The sequence below is a fragment of the Pundamilia nyererei genome, unplaced genomic scaffold (genome assembly GCF_000239375.1).
Source record: "Pundamilia nyererei isolate P.nyererei 1_Seehausen unplaced genomic scaffold, PunNye1.0 scaffold00092, whole genome shotgun sequence".
NCBI lineage: Eukaryota > Metazoa > Chordata > Actinopteri > Cichliformes > Cichlidae > Pundamilia > Pundamilia nyererei.
The window spans coordinates 2,355,579-2,372,388 of record NW_005187493.1 but is presented as its reverse complement, the minus strand read 5'-3'; the positions used below and the strand labels follow the sequence as shown (position 1 = coordinate 2,372,388).

The 16,810-nt window shown below is 39.0% G+C and overlaps 2 protein-coding genes across 3 annotated transcripts; both read left to right on the top strand.

The window, feature by feature from the left end:
• The first annotated feature begins 375 nt into the window (after positions 1–375).
• Positions 376–3,154, top strand: apof (apolipoprotein F). The gene is made up of 2 exons (XM_005739635.1): positions 376–603; positions 1,171–3,154. The coding sequence occupies exon 2, from the start codon at positions 1,207–1,209 to the stop codon at positions 2,485–2,487; it is 1,281 nt and encodes a 426-aa protein (XP_005739692.1). The 5' UTR covers positions 376–603; positions 1,171–1,206; the 3' UTR covers positions 2,488–3,154.
• A 2,033-nt stretch (positions 3,155–5,187) lies between these two features.
• On the top strand, positions 5,188–14,996 carry stat2 (signal transducer and activator of transcription 2). 2 transcript variants are annotated; one of them, XM_005739634.1, is made up of 24 exons: positions 5,188–5,367; positions 5,721–5,852; positions 5,940–6,084; positions 6,460–6,555; positions 7,143–7,235; positions 7,322–7,400; positions 7,560–7,639; positions 7,734–7,885; positions 7,989–8,147; positions 8,248–8,337; positions 9,064–9,123; positions 9,260–9,280; positions 9,377–9,470; positions 9,724–9,771; positions 9,868–9,951; positions 10,106–10,204; positions 10,328–10,463; positions 10,656–10,708; positions 10,904–10,989; positions 11,613–11,749; positions 11,862–12,050; positions 12,133–12,187; positions 12,379–12,470; positions 14,189–14,996. In XM_005739634.1, exons 2-24 carry the CDS (start codon positions 5,722–5,724, stop codon positions 14,422–14,424), a joined length of 2,415 nt encoding a protein of 804 aa, XP_005739691.1. In that variant the 5' UTR covers positions 5,188–5,367; position 5,721; the 3' UTR covers positions 14,425–14,996. The 2 variants fall into 2 exon arrangements, with proteins under 2 accessions (XP_005739691.1, XP_005739690.1); XM_005739633.1 differs by having other exon boundaries at positions 7,557–7,639.
• Positions 14,997–16,810: the final 1,814 nt, after the last annotated feature.

Sequence of the window (16,810 nt, the reverse complement as noted above, 5' to 3'; positions counted from 1 at the left end):
AAAAAGTATGTTTTTAAATGGAGCAGTGTGTAATGCATTAGGATGTAAAATAATGGCACAAGGAAAAGAAACGCACACACAGCACACAGAGTTTTATGTGGGCTTTTGTGATGGGTCTTTACCTTAAATACCCCCCCCTCCCCTTCACTTGGTTCTGTAAGAGATAAATTCGCTAACGGCATGAGGGGAGATTTCTTTCAAGTATTTGGGTCAAAAACAAAACCTGGCGACTGTGTGAGAGGGAACAGGGGGAGCAGAGGGACTAGGTGGGGGGCGGGGAGAATGAGAGGATGGCGGGGCAGACAAACAAAACTGCTTTAGAACACATGGACTTTCCCCCACGTGAATCAATATTCAAGCCCTGATCTCCCTGTTGAGCAATGAGGCCAAAGAGAAGAGGGAGTTGAAAGACGGATGATACAGAGGGAGGGCTGTGGGATGTCATGTGTAAAGAAAGAGATTCTCATTGGAGGCAAAGGGAGAGAAGATCACTATGTACGTTTGGAGAAAAGGGAAAAAGGGGAATACAAAAAGCATCCTACATGGTGAAGCCATCTTGGTCAGACGCTCAGGACTTCATGAGCAACACTAATTATTAATAAGGTAGGTGTACGATAAACATATGGAACAGGATGTTTTTGTTGTTTTTGAGAACAAAACAGAACATGAGCAATTGCTTCAGCTCCGAGTGAGAGGCCAGTTTCAGGACGTGTTGCTCTTTCTTGCTTTGCTAAAAAAAATCATTTTTTACTGCTTTTGCTTTTTTTGGGGGTTTAATTTCACTTTAGATGTAGAATAGATTTGTTAATAGCATTTTTTTTTTGTTAAAGTTACAGTGCGATTAACTCTTTTTTTTACAAACAGCATTTTTGTTCTGGATTTAAAGGTTAAATGTTCTACTAAGGTTATTTTCCTGCACAGCGTACCTTTGCAAATGCATAAACACCATTAAGTCAATATTTGCTTAGTGCCTGCAGCAAAGGATTTAACACCACAAGAAGACTGCACGGCAGCTAAAAAATTATGAACTCATCTATAAGACAAAGTGGTTTACATTTACTGTGATGACAAACTAACCAAATAATCCAGGTCTTTGATTGCACTATTTACTCAGCACATACAATAATAACCCTAATGGTTTTTTCCCTTGTTTTTACTATTCCAATTTAGTGTAGTGGCTTTGGAAAAGTGTTCTTTTAAAACAGGATGATGTCCTCCAAGCTGAAGTGGCTGATTGTGATCCAGCTCCTGCTGAATGAACAGGCCTTGTGCAGGGTCCCACCTCCTTTGGTGCAAAAGAGCACTCTGCTTCCAGGAAGTGACACCCATGAAGCTGTAGAGGAGGTGTCCAAACAGAATCTGGACTCTCTCCTGGGATCTCAAGTTCAGTCTGGTCTCTTACCTGAGGAAAAATCTGAAAGAATCCGATCTGCCCAACGAATGACATCGGTCCTTGGGGCGAAGCTTCAGGAGCAGATTCAAGCTCATTTACACATTCAGGGGAACATCAGCTGTGAGGAGCTGCTGTCAGCCAGCGCTGTGGATGACTCGCTGTCCTCCATGTTTCCACAGGAGCTGTTGGGTCTCTCTTTGGTGCCTGTGTTGGTGGTGTCAGGGTGCCCAAAGGAAGCACAGACCCTGTTGCTGAAGCTGTATGATCTGCTGGGAGTGGCTGATACAGAGGAGCTCCTGATGGAGGTAGAAGGCCTAATAGAGCGAAGGATGAGTAAATCAGCAGCTGCACCAACACCCACATCAGCATCATTGCCTTCAGGGAGAGATCAAACTCAGCGACACATAAAAGCTGTGATGTTTAACATTGAGCAGCTGGCATTCGTGGGAGAAGGCAACACTATTCAGGAGGGGCACTGCGAGGGTTGGAGTCGAGTAAATGGGACCGTGCTGATAGGAAACGCTGTGGAGGGAGGCACAGGTGGACTGGAGGATGCTGTGAGCAGCTGTGAAAGCCTGGGATTCCTGTGTGCTGGTGTGACCAGCAGTGGGCGTCACACACCTGGGATGTACCAGGCAGTGTGGAAAAAAGGTAGTCGCATATTGCCATCTGAATCCACAGAATCTGAGACCTGGATCCATCAGTGCAGCGCCACAGCAGCAACTGGTCACCGGTGGAAGCGCAGCACCCAGAGGAACTGCATCAACAAAAGCGAGCAGCGCGTGTACAGTGTAATGGAGTGGATCCCTGGAGTCAGCACACTCTATAACCTTGGCACAGCTGTGTATTACGCCTCAGTCAACTGTTCTGAAACAGCCAAGGAGAGAGCCATCCTGAGCGCCGTTGACCTCGGAACAGATGCCCTCATGGTCGCCACGGGTGGGACTGCTGGGGTAGCAGGCTATGCTCTGGGTGCAGGGGTGAAGACCGGCGTGAAAGCTGGGGTCAAGTATCTGCTCAACTCCATGAAGGAGGAAGATGACATGCTGGTGAACCAGTTCAGCGTGGAGGAGGGTGTCATCACCATAGACTGAAGAATCAGTGAATCACCCTCTTAAACTCTGGCAATAAATACTGACATAGCTACATGTGTAAAGATAGAGGATCAATAATTGATAGCTTACCTGTTTGCATAGTAACTATTAGTGATCATTTGCAGTGCAATTTTTCTTTTCTTTTTTTGTAAGTGTGTACACAATGAAAGAATATTATTAAGACAGATTCCAAATTGTCTGCATATATAAAATACTAAAAGAGAGACAATGTAAGCTAACGATGAAATAAAAGTCATTCCACAGAGTGAAAAATGTCCACATGAGCTGAAAACAGATCCAATAATTTATAACCTCAGAAAGTAAGCTTTAAGCCATTGCTTAGAAATAATATTTTAAGTATATACTTTATAAAGTAGTTTACTAGTTAATTGTATTAGGCAGCAACACTGATGACTGGTCTCAGGAAAGAAAACCTTCAGTCCCTCAACACTTTGATTTTGCCCGTCTCTGTTTATCATCTTTTTTATTTTTAATTTGTCTCTTCCTTCAGCTGAAACCTACAGTCAGGTTGTCAGGTCGCAGTCATATTCTCAGCTCGGATTTAATTGCAGGGACACTAGCCTCATGATAAAATATTGTTGCTGTATATGTTTTCCTGTAAATGTTATTAAATTTTACATTAAATTGGTGGCAGTGTATAATGTTATCAGATTGTTTTTTGTGCTGAAAATATTTAATGTGCACGCTCGTGTTGAACTGCAGTACATACCTAACACAGTCTTAATCATGGGAATTTAAACTGTGTATGTACTTCAGCTGACGCTAAGTGATGCTTTAAAGAATATTTACATAATACTTTAAAAAGAAGAAAATAAGTGGCATGGGGTTTGGCACTTATAAGGCGCCTTCAAACTCAATTTAAGCAATCAAAATGCTTCATACTGTAAATTTGAGTCAGCTGATCACACACACATGCGCGCGCACACACACACACATATATTTGTACAAGGCTTTTTGCAATACCTAAGGACTTTTACCTAACATTCACACTCCAACAGATAACACAAACTGGCCATAAGTGCAGATGTGTTAGTGTGTGATTGTGATGTATTTTATTATCTTTACCCATATAACTAGAACAGACTTGACTGAAATCAATAAAACTCTTTATGTTTTATTTAAATTTTTTTCAAAGTAAACGCTAACAATGAAGTTCAAGGTCAAATGCTTAGCCAGTTGTGGAATTTGAAGATAAGCCATAAAGAATTGTCGGTAGATTTAAAGTTTTCACTGATTTTATCATTTGGGGTGACCCTGACCTTAACCTTGGCCCGATTTTCAGCACAATTAAATCAGCTCGAGCTGTTATTGATATCTACCATCACACAAAATTTTGATATCTTCAAAACAGTGGATGTTATGCTGCTAAGAAACAGACAGACAGACAAACAAACCGAACTGATTACATACTGCCTCCCTTCAGTGGGGTGAAAAATTCTGTTTAACTGCTTCACTTTCAGGGCTTTGACATTTTGCAGTTGGCCACACTGTTGCAAATTAGACTTAGATCTAAGAGACGCTCCTTGGTATTGGCTTACAGGATACACTCAAATTTCTATTTAATTCCAGCTGTCTGAGACGTTTGTGAATTTGTCTGTTCTCTCTGTTGATGCAGATTATTTATGAACCAAAAGAAAGAAACCCACTGTGTTTCTTTTTTTGTGTGTGTTTGGTGCTGGCCCTGTGACTGACCAGTGACCAGTGCAGAGTGTTGCCTGTCTGTTGCCTAATTCCCTCTGACTTGATCAAGATATTCTTACACAACATATTATTTATTTAAAATAACCTGCCACACTCTAAATATACTGAAAAAAGGATAAGAATCAAAATATTTAATCTGATAGGCCCAACAGACCTATAGAATGTATGGTTAAGTTAATAATAATAACTATATTAGATTTGCAAAAGAGAAATTATATTTAGAACTTAGGAATTTCTTCACACCTGCATGGCGCATTTGAGTCAAAGTAAAAATAAAAAATTTAAAAAAAAATCCAAACTGGCATCCTAATTTCTTTGAGTGAAGTGTGACATCTACTGGTGACAGTAGAAATCGAGAGAATGAACACATTAAATACAGTGTGCTGTCGTCTAATAAGCAAAATATGCCTGGCTTGTAAATCAAAACATGCGGAGCCACCCACTGTGAATAGCCCCTGTGGGTTAAGGAGCAGTAAATTGCTGATACGTCATGCTTTTCGAATTTTACTCCAATAAACGTAAAGGTACTTTTTTTCATTTTCATTGTGTTTGCATAAAGGAATACAATAAAAACGACGTGGGAATACAATAAAAAACGCTTTCTTCTCAGATGATTCTACGAAGACACACAACCTGTTTTGAGGTTTGTTGTGAGTCACATGCTCCTCTTTGGCTTTGTCACTTTCGAAACGTCATTTCTCGGGAAATCTCTTGGTTACACGGCCGTAAGTTTCTATTTTGCTCACTGCTATGCAACGCGAGAGATTGACAGATGCGTTAACCAGCAGAACGCGTGGTCCTGTCCACGGACTAACCAATCAGGCGTTAAGTCTGAACTCACGAGGAATCTGCGAGTCTTGTCGCGACATTTCGGCTCTTTAACTGCCTTTGGTGGAAATTCTTTCAGAGCCAAAATGGCGTCGGGAGTTTAGACGTCATGGTCTTCTTGGGCGGGACAAGTAGATATCCAATGAAAAAGCAGTAAAATAAAGACTTGACGGGGAAACACTTTACACGCTTGCTTGCTCTTGACAGTTGTTTTGTTTTACCAGCGTTCCAAAGTAGCTCGACGGAAGAGCTAGATATGCACATTGTCTTAATCTAGCGGAAAGCTAATAAGGTATACTAAGTGGATTCGCACTGATATCTTGCACTGAGGTGAGTAAATGTGTTATTATCGACGGGTCATTATCGACGGGTATTTGTGGTCTTGGCACTTTTTCCGCCAGCTAGCTAACCTGCAGATATAAAGTTTAAATTTTCAGTATCGCTCTTAAACAGTGTGCACGGATTTCACGTCATGCAGTAAGGACTTGGTCTACGGTCATCTGTTGTTCGCTCAGCTGTTGATTTCATACTGGTACAACCTCGCCCACTATACTCTTTATGGCACTGTTTATAAAGTAGTCGCACTCTAGGATGACAAGTTAACACCCGGCATAGATACACATTCCTTCCCGTTGACTTGAATCCAGCCTTTAATGTGATTGCTGGCTGTTTGTGTGCCTTAGGATGGCACAGTGGGACAGATTGAGACAGCTTCCTATTGCGTACCGACAGCAGTTACACGAGCTCTATGACAGAGATGCTTTACCCATGGATGTTCGGCACTACCTGGCCCCTTGGATAGAGAAGCAGGAGTGGTAAGGAACCCTGTGATTCAACGAGTTTCAATGATTACTGTAAGTGAGTATGACTGTGAAAAGCTCTTATTATGTCATTTTCTACAGGCAGCGGGCAGCACGGGACCATGCCTTTGCTATGGTGCTGTTCCAGGTCCTGCTTGAGAATCTGGACATCCAACACAGCCGCTTTGTCCAGGAGGAGTCATTTTTACTGCAGCACAACATTAGGCGCTATAAGCAGAACTTTCAGGTGTGTCCAGTAAAGGAGCAACCCAGTGACGTCTCTGGTTTAAAATGGAAAAGCAAATTTTGAATAACAGTATCATAATTGCAACCACTCCGTTTACCATGATTTGCTTATGTGTTTACACGCTCAGAATTTCCTGTTTAGCCAAGTGAGAGATATTTAGACATAGGAAAACATTAACCTGTTATTAATCCTTTATTGGCTGATGAGAAATGATAATATGACAGTAAAGGTTTATAAAAAGTGACAAAAGTAAAAAAAAGCCTTTTAATGACCTCCAGTAAGTCTGCACAGTTGATTGGCCTATATACTGTATCAGTGTAATATAATATACTTTAACACATGTGACTCCCAGCCTCTGCTATTTCTCTCTTACAGAGGTATGTGGATGATCCGTGTGCTTTGGCAACCACCATCCTTTGGTTTTTGGAAAAAGAGAAGGAAATCCTGGAGAGCGCTGAACTGGCTGAAAAGGTTGGTGTAACGTCTCATTGTGGTAATTAAAAATAAACTATGTATAGCCACTTTTGATAACAATGTAGCTAAGTGCCTTAAGAAAAGAAATAAACCCAGAAAAGCATAGGTATTTAGCATGTACTGTAAAATGGTAATGCTCTGCTAAAAATAGTGCCCCAACACTACACTTGCACACTTGGATATACCTGTATGTGGTATTTTTTTTTACAGGAAAACATTATATCGTATGATCTATTGGTGTATTGCCATGTTTTGGCTTTTTTTATGTTATGACTCCATTGTTAGCTGTTGTGTTTGTAGTATTGCAATTCAGCTTTTAAGTGTAAAATTAAATGCAAACTTTCAAGGAGCCTAGTGTAAATTTTTATCCTGTTTTAGTTTTTTCCATTCAGTTTTTTAAAAAGAGCTGTGTGTGCGAAATAGAACCACGAAACTCACTGTGTGGGCTAAAACGTGAAGATTTTCCCCCCAGCAGTTTTTACACTACACTCTCACTTACTATTTCCCTTGTGACAGCTTCACCCAGTATTACATCTGAAAGACAATAAGATCTTGGTATTAGCTCCACCTTTGTTTATTCTTAGGTCCAGCTTTTGCAAGTTGAGCCAGAGGCAATGGAGACAAGCAGTCAGCAGGACCTTGAACGTAAACTGGCTGGCTTGAGGAATGAAGTGCAGGTGGAGATTATGTTCCTTTGTGTTATTATTTGTATTATATGGATAAAGCATGTCGCAGTTTTTTCATTTCCTTTTTTGTGCTATAGTGTATGGAACATACAATCATATGTCTGGAGGAGCAGCAAGATGAGTTTGATTTTAAATTCCAAACCCAGAAGTTGGAAGGTAAACAAATGAAAACAATCTGGTTATATTTTCATGCTTTAATGTCTGTGAGAGTTAGTAATAAATCTAAAAAAGATTTAAATCAGAGCTACATGTACTCTTTTGTTTTGGTCTTTGTCATGTGGAAATTTTCATCCCACCATGGAAACTTTTAAGCAGCTGTGGTAGACGAGGCCAGGAAAAAAGAACAGATTAAAGCGCTTCAGTTGCTTGTCAACAAGTTGAATAACTGCAGGAAGGTATGGAGTCAGTAATATTCCTAAATATATTCTTAAATGTTTTATTGTAGTTGTTTAATTATTTACATTCTTATCTCATTTTATCACTTTTTAGAGCACGTTGTCAGGCCTAAATGATATTCTGGACAGGATTCAGGACATCATTGATGTGCTTGTGAAGAAGGAGCTGGTGGAGTGGCAGAGGAGGCAGCAGAAAGCATGCATTGGTGCTCCGGACAATGTTTGCCTGGATCAGCTGGAAAAGTGGTATGTTTATTCTCTTTGAGCTGAATTTGTATTTCCAAAGTCCATCCCCCCATTCTCTAAAATCTGCATGAAATTAAAATAAATTCTCTTTCTGAATCTCTAGGTTCAGCTGTGTGGCAGTGTGTCTGTTCCAGGTGTGGGAGTTTCTTACTAAGTTGGAGGAGCTAGTAGGAAAAGTGTCCTATGAAAATGACCCTGTGAAGGTCCAAAACCCCACACTGCAGAAGAGAGTGGACACTCTTCTAAGAGACTTACTCAAGAGGTATTTCTTTTAGGACACTGTATGATGTTCTCTTTCACTTTTATGTTTTTTTTAGTTAATTAAATGACATTCCCTTTTTTTCTTTTACGTTTACATTTAGCTCCTTTGTGGTTGAAACTCAGCCATCCATGCCTCAGGGGAAAGGATCTTTGGTTCTCCGCACAAATGTCCAGTTCTCTGTCAAAGCCAGGTCAGTGCCCAGCACAGAAATCAGCGTGCACGCAGTGTTTCGATGGACTTATCTGCATTAATAAGAGAGCTACTTTCAGCTGCTCCCTAATCCACATGTTTGATTTGGCAGATTTTGTTTACACTGGGTGTCCTGGCTGGCACAACCCCAGAGGGATTTGTGTCTCCTCCTGGGATTGAACTTTGATCTTTTGCTTTTTAGGAAAATGTTTAAACCTGTAGAGCCACTAATGAGCTTACAGTAAATAATGTCAGAATCAGAATACTTTATTGTGCTCCAAGACAGTAAGAACATTTACTAACTAAACCAAATTAAATAATACAGTGTATTGCAAAGTTACAAAAAATTAATTAACTATAAATTATAAATATCTCAGCATATTACACAAAGTAAGAATATATGTTTGACATTGCGCCCCCCTTATCTTACTGTACTATACTGTACTTATTAGGATAATGTGCATATCAAGCTGCTGTATCTTTATAGAAACAGACTGGTATAGAGAGTGGTTTTGTTGGCCTTTATTTCCACCATGTAAACAAAGAATCAATTGTGAAATAATGCGAGTAAGTCTGAAAGTTTGTTGCATTCCTGCAGAGCCATCTCATCTTCTTCCATGCTGTGACCTTGGGAGCATTCCTGGTTTCCTGTTTTTTTACATTTTTGTCTTCATCATCTTCATATTTCTCAAGCTCTAACATTTTGCACCTGACTTAACCATTTCAGACTTCTTGTGAAGTTTCCGGAACTGAACCACTCCATGAAAGTGGATGTATCCATGGACAAGTAAGTTTTCTCTTTCAGACCTTTAGTTGTTTTCATTACCCTTAAAACAAACTTCCAGGATTTAACATTAGAGAAAGATGTCTAATTCCTCCCTGTGATCACGTCTGCTGTGTTTTTTTCTCACCCTTGAATATAGGGAGGCTCCTCAGATCAAAGGGCAAGTTTTTTTCATTTACATCTAAGTTTCAGAAGCCACGTTGAGCTTTGACATTTGCTGTGAACTTGTTTTTAGTAAACCTCCTGTTTTTTGTAGGTATCGACGTTTCAATGTCCTGGGGACTAAAATTAAGGCCTTGAACATGGCTGAGAGCACGAATGGAGGCATGGTGGCAGACTTCAGACATCTGGTATATTCAATAATGAATTCATAAGCAATTAGATACAAAGACTTTTATACAACTGTGACACAAAAATGGTTTAAAACCAAATATTTAACACTGTATTTAACATGTAATACATCAGCTACACTCAAGTAATTCAAAAAATAACATTTATATCAATATACAGCCTTTACTGGCAGGTGAGAATTTTTATTTGTTATTTGGGAGTGACTGTGTGTGCGTTCTTACTAGTTAATTCATAAATACTATTTGTCTGTAGACTCTGAAGGAGCAGAAATCAGGAGGTGGTGGCAAAGGAGTCAGTGATGTGAGTTAATATTGGTAACCCTGCTGATACCATCTCTTCTTAATGTTACATCATAATAAAGGAATAATGATCTGTGTGTTACTTTCTTGTTTATAGATTTCTCTGAGTGTTACAGAGGAGCTGCATATCATCTACTTCAACACTGTATTTGAGCTGAAAGGCTTCTCTGTTGAGCTGCAGGTGGAGTTTCTTCTGCGTTTTTCATGTTATATGGCTGCCATCACAGATAAAGAACATTAGTTCCGTTTAAAAATTAATTATTAATTTGCAGCTTTGGTGACAGAACTATGACCTAAGTAGAAGCTATATGTTTTTATGGCACACACACTTGTAGGCCTCCACCCTCCCTGTGGTCATCATCTCAAACTCCAGCCAGCAGCAAAGTGCCTGGGCATCTGTCCTCTGGTTCAACATGCTCAGTCAGGATCCCAAGGTGATAAGTCACTGTTACTGGCAGACATGCTGTGCTTTTGCATTCAAGTTCCCTTGTAATACAATTACGGGCCAGACTAAATTAATCGTGTACATATGATGTGCATATGTCTGCTTTTCCCAGGATGTTATGTTCTTCGCCAACACTCCTGCAGCTACTTGGCCTCAGTTTGGAGAGATGTTGAGCTGGCAGTTTCTCTCGGCCACAAAACGTGGCCTGGATGACACTCAGCTGGAAATGATCGCAAACAAGCTCTTTGGTAAATTCTTCCACCGTCTTCTGCTTCATTCTGCTCATTGTTGACAACACCTACTTTCATGTACTGTTAAAATGTATCTTGATTTTGCAAACTTTACATTTATAGATAGTAGCACAAGACTGACATAATTCGTTGTCCTTTGTGGCTTGTAAGCATGCTTGTGATTGTCCATCGTGTTTTTTTAATCTCCAGGCAAAAAGCCAAACTATGACAGCTGCACAGTACCGTGGTCAAAATTTACCAAGGTAAGAGCCCTAAAAGCTACTGTTTTTTTTGTAATCCCTCAAGCCATACTTTGCAAGTCTTGAGCAAATTTAACCTTAAGCCTCACCACTAAAAACAATTATTACATCTCATCTAAATATATCTGAGCATTTCGTTGCAGAGAACATAGGCCTGTAAGAGTGTCCAAATGACATTTTCTGCTGTTTGTGTTACAGGAGAATACTCCTGACACTTTCTGGGTGTGGTTTGATGGCATTTTGATGATGGTGAAAACATACCTTGAGGATCTGTGGAGGGATGGGTATGATTGTTATACATTCTTAGAAGCTTTTTTGCTTGAATGATTCATAGGTCAGTTTTAATGGGTTAAACAAAACAAACATTCCTCTGATCATGGTTAACTTTCAGGACTGGACTGAGAATGACTGAAAAACAAACCAGTGTCCAAATAAAAATTTTGAAAGACCTTCAGAAAGCCTGGAGAACTATTGCTCAAGACAGCTTACACAATTACAAAATAACAAGGGATTTTAACTTTCTAAATGAATGAGATGTGGCTCAAGACTTCTGCACAGTACTGTACCTTCCATATTATTTGTACGTCACACAGATAGGTACCTCTTAACTCGTGACAACTATATTGGATAATCCTTTTTTGGAAAAATCTGCAGGTTGTCCTCCAAATGTTATCAACAAATGTCTGTTTTATGTAAAGAAAAGTAAGCGTCTGTATTTGAAAACTTGACAGCAGTGTCAGGTTAATGTTTAAGCAGATTAAAAGAATCCAGCCACTTGCCACACTGTCAGTATTGTAATCTGGATAACTCTGTTTCTAATATGCATGGTCCAGTTTAGCTCATAACGTCAGTGTCCGTGAAACCTGAAATGTTTGCCTTTTAAAATAAAATTCCTTTTGTGCTTCAGGCTCATCATGGGTTTTGTGACCAAAGGCAAAGAGAAATCTCTCTTGAAGAAGAAAAAGAGAGGCACGTTCTTGTTGCGTTTCAGTGAAAGCGTCATTGGGGGAATTACCTTCTCCTGGGTGGAGATCACTGTGACTGGTGAGAGTGTTTTGGGTTTTTTTTTGCTTGTGTGTCTGAGAGAAATACAACTAAGCTGCATTTCACAGTGGCCGGGGTAACCTGTTTAATACATCATCCACTGTCTGTTTAGGTGAGCCTGATGTAAAGACAGTCCAGCCCTTCACCAAAGTTGACCTTTCCCAGATTCCCTTCCATGAAATCATTCGAAATTACCAGATCTTAGAAGCTGAAAATGTCCCAGAAAATCCTCTACTCTACCTGTATCCAGACACCCCGAAAGATAAGGCTTTTGGAAAGTATTACACTGAGAAGAGTGGAGGTAAGGCCACCATTTAAAATATTATTGAAGTTAGTCCTGCAGATGACCCATTAAATCAAATTTCTCTTTCTTTTTGTTTCAGAGGACAGTCCATACATAAAGTACATCAAAACCAAGCTGGTGTTTGTTTCCAAGGAGTAAGTATGCGGTCCATATACATTCAGCCTAATTTATAATGTCTTGCTTGTTGGAATTAAAGAAAAAAAAAACAACCATCCCATTAATACAACAAACTTAAATACACTTCACTTAAAAAGTGGTGTGCCCACACCTTTTTTTTATGTCATGAGCTAATGGTTGTAATGACTGTTTATCATTGGTCATGTAGGAACACACTGGAGGCCAGGTCACCCATGCCCTCTGACATGGCACAGGGTGAAGGCCTGGAGCCAATGAATGGCCTGTGTGGAGAGGCAGCTGGTGAGTCATGCCTCTCCTTGCTGTCCAATCCAGCTTAAGACCTTGTCAAACAAATTACTCACCTTCCATCAAAAATCTCTGTCACCATCCCTGTGATGGTCTTGCAGTGCATGAAATCAATGCGTAGCATGCTGTCTGAATATAGCAGATGTCAGGTGACAGCTTTTTAAAAGATTTATTTATTTATTTTTTATCCTTGAATTGAACTTTTGTGGGAATGTTGGCTGCTTTTACTGCATGCACATGTGCCGTAGCATGGTGCAGTGAACATAAAGCCTTCTTCTGGCCAAGCAATAGAATCACTAACACGTTTTATTATCCTGCAGCTTTTTGGTCCTTTTACATTAAATTACATTCTTGGAGTCGCTATTAAAATGACTACTGAAGTAATATACATACTTGCACCTCTAAAACTCACAATTAAATTATATTTACTTCATTTAATTACTACAAAAATGTTTACAGTACGTTATGTTTGACTTTTTGGTCAAATCAAAACCTTGCTTGATCCCATTCATAACAAGCAAAAATCTTACCTGATTTAAATCTTTGCGATCTCCCCTTTGAGGTCACCTTCTCTGCTGTCCTCACTGCTCAAAGTGCTTTTGCCCTGTTTGCATTGATCCCTACAAGTCCTGTTCTCATCACTTGCAATTGTTCATCTGCAATGCATGCTGGATCTCTTCAAGCTTTAAAGGTTAAAGTCATAGAGAACTGTAGAGTGCAACAGGGACTGCCCGCTTTTTTAATGGCTCCGCTTTCAGAAGCAAATTTTCCATTTGTTTTCTCTATTGACACGTCAGAAAATCCTTAGAGAAAGACTTAAGCCTTGAGCGAAGGCAAACAGCTATGAGGTTGAATCATAATTTGAATTGGAAAATGAAAAAAAAAAGTCCTAGACCATGTACATAGATAGCTTAACTTTAATAAAATGCCCGTCCCCACGCGTTTGAAGGCATTTTTGAGGTTCAAAATGTGTTTTGTTACAGTTAGGTTTAGGCTAAGCGGCTAGGGAAAGTGTAATGTAAATGAGATGTCTGGACTAAGATATGAAAATGTGTGTGTGCTGTAATATAGAACAATTCAGTTCAATTTAGTTTTATTCGTATAGCGTCAGTGCTTTGTTCATGGCTGCAGTCAAGCTCTCACAGTTTCTGAGGTTTTGCACTCGTTAAGTGACTTGATGTTCTCGGATTTTAATATTTCCGTGATTCTGGGTTCACAGGGAAAATAATATTAACAGTATTTTCTATGCGCGTCTGAGTTTTATGATGGAAAAATATGGGGGTGAGGGTGTAGTAGTAGTCAGATTTAGTCATGTGTAGGATTTTTATGTACAGGGTTAATTATTTATTCAGTAACATGTAAATTATTGAGCTTAAAAGACACTTTCAGTCAGATTTAAATATTTTACGGATGGTTAAAATGCTCATTTTTGTTTTTTCTAATATGCCATAAAATAAACTATTCCTTTACAAAGGGTATGTGATATTTGTATTTAGTATCGATTCAACTGAGCTATTCTGAGGTAAAAAAAAAACTATCCAAGTTAGACATCGTTTAAATGTTCTGTACAAAATCAGTTCCTGTGATTTTCTATTTTCTGCTTTGGGCTTCAACAGCAAATCACATGTTTTTTCAGTTTCATTTCCCTAGCGAGAGCATAAATAAACTACACAGCGATGACAACAGATTCAACTTTTTTTTTCCTTTTTCAGTCTTAGAACAAGACGGGGATCTTTATCCTCTGACGCCACCACTGGAATCTTATGACCCTGATCCCATGATGAATGGCTCTGTTGAAGACCCAGAGCCGCCGCAGGATCTGCTGATGTATCTCAACAATCCAAACCTTTTTGACAACGACCTCCTGCAAGATGACCAATCTCTGCCTGATTTCAGCCTTCAAGGATTTAACTGTCTGCTCCCACAGTCCTGTGGCAGCTTCCCTTAGCTTCTGTTTGTATTCAGCCATATCACTATACATAATGCACTTGTTAGCTTTACACACAGTACAGCATTTCTATCAGAAAAATGTGGCACACGTGGCAAATCCAGCATAAATGAAATAGTTTGCTTTTAATTCCGTTTTCATGTGAGATGCTCAACAGCCCATCTGATGACCCTGAAAATCACACATAACTGATGTTTTTGTGCACTGTATAAATTTATAGAGCATCCCTGTGAATCCTAAACTATTTTTACTGCTATATGAAGAGATACACGTAAGAACATTGAATGAGCCGGACTCATATCAGTCCATACTTTATTATTTTAAGATTAGGCATAAAGTCTAAATCATGCTTAAAAACTGACCAGGTAAGGAGGCAGGAAAGGTTTGTATGAGCTATTACTGCATAGACTGCACATAATTTATTATATCTTTGTTTATTTTGAACCCTTTGTTATTGTTTTAATATTGGCACCTACAACGTGATAAAATTCACGTGAACATCACACTTCCTGTTTTAGTTTGTCCTTTTATAGTAACACTGTCATTTAAGTCACAATAAAAGCACCAGTAAAGAAGAAATGTGTGGTTTGATTATTAACACAAATTGTACATTGACAAATGTAGGAAACTGGTTTTATATTTTTAGCCTGCACCTCATTACCTGTAAAAATTGTGGACTAGAACTAATATTTTGACTATTATGATGATTTTCTGCTGATATAACTTTTTTTTTTTTGCACAGAAACAGGCTGGACATGAAAGTCATGCTGTCATGTTAGTTTGTTGCAGCCATATTTGAACAACGGGTGAAGCCCTCAGTCATTAGCTGGCTTTTAGTTGCATCACACATGCCTGCTAATTGGTACTTACATTTTAATCACTAGAGCACAAAATTGTTTGGCTGTCTGTTTATGCAATTTAACAATGCTCTGTATATAGACACAATTAAGAGACTCATGAATATGAGGAGGAGGAATCTGAAAAAGTCACTTTCTCTGGAATAGCTTACAATCTAGAGGCAGCTAGAGGAGCTGCAGTACGTGTCACAGGGTTGGCTTCATCTTTCACCTATGACGCTGCCTTTATAGTAAGTAGGAAGCTAGTTGACTTAAGAAACAGATATTTCAATGACAGAAAGCCCCGAAACAAAGGAGAAAGGTCAGTGAATACTTGTTTTTTTCTAATTTCAGGTTGCAAAGTTCAAAATTAGTTACATGGCCAATCAACCATGAAATATCCCAAAAAAGAGAATGAATATTTACTTCTTGAGAATTGCAAGTGTCACATTGAAATATTATTTTCTTTTCTACTTTCCCATTAGTAAACCTCAAATGTGACTGAGTTGATCGCTTAATGCTTAAAGAAACATGTCCTTGTTGAGATGTAATTTTTCATTATTTTGCTGGAGAGATTTTAAGGATGCTAACACCAAATTTACCTTTCTGATTGTCATCTTGAGACTCATACTCAGTGGCTGAAACCCTCCCCCAGGTTGCTTGGTTAGTCCGAGGTGCCACAGACTGTTGCATAACAGTGCATAACTTGTTTAAGGGCAAAACTGATGCAAATCTCAGCGAAGAGGCTCAGTATAGGTCACCACTAGCAGCACGTGCCTGCAACCAATAAGTGAAACTGTTTACCATGTTTCTGTTCCCCTTGTGATAATTTCAAGGTGTTTTGGGTTGTTTTTGGTTGTATTTGGGTTATTTCACAGATCACAGCTGTGATCCATCGACTGCACATAGAGTAAGGGAGAGAGAGAGAGAAAATTTCACTAATAAAGCTGAAAGAAAAAATCAGTGATGGAGCTGATAATTTAATTATATGTGAGTAATTTTCTTAATAAATCCATAACTGGTCAGAAAATTGAAACTAGTTTTTTTTTGGAGACCTGGAGTGTAAATGTGCTTGTCTCTAAAGCACTTTAAAGCAATAAATAAAATAGTTGTGATATTGTGAATGTTTTTGTATTGTGAATTTTCCAAAATAACTAAGGGAAATTTATTTACCGTAACACAATTCAAAAAACAAACAAAAAAAACCAAAAAAAACCCCCACAATTCAGTGGGCTACATACTGAACTTAGAGGTTAGAAACAAAGGCTGGTTCACAAGGCTGACTCTAGATAAGATTTACAAGCTATGTCTAGTGATAATAGATTAAATATTTTTGTTTAACAAAAAAAGAAATGGCATGAATTAGTGTCACCCTGCTACTTCCTGTACTTTCAATAGTAGTTCTGTATAGCTCAGTGTCCACCCTGTTACAGGGGCAAGTTGTTTACAACATGAAAGCTTTGAGTTTCTGTTTTATTTGATTTGATATACCTTTATTAGTCCCACAAGGGGAAATTTCATAAGGCTGCCGACCTATTGCACGCAATGGC

Excerpts from the sequence above, each read along its gene's own strand:
- apof (XM_005739635.1), top strand. The coding sequence starts at position 1,207 with ATGATGTCCTCCAAGCTGAAGTGGCTGATTGTGATCCAGCTCCTGCTG.
- stat2 (XM_005739633.1), top strand. The coding sequence starts at position 5,722 with ATGGCACAGTGGGACAGATTGAGACAGCTTCCTATTGCGTACCGACAG. Across the intron at positions 7,236-7,321 it reads GCTTGAGGAATGAAGTGCAG|TGTATGGAACATACAATCAT; the intron begins GTGGAGATTATG and ends TTTGTGCTATAG. Across the intron at positions 10,464-10,655 it reads GATCGCAAACAAGCTCTTTG|GCAAAAAGCCAAACTATGAC; the intron begins GTAAATTCTTCC and ends TTTAATCTCCAG.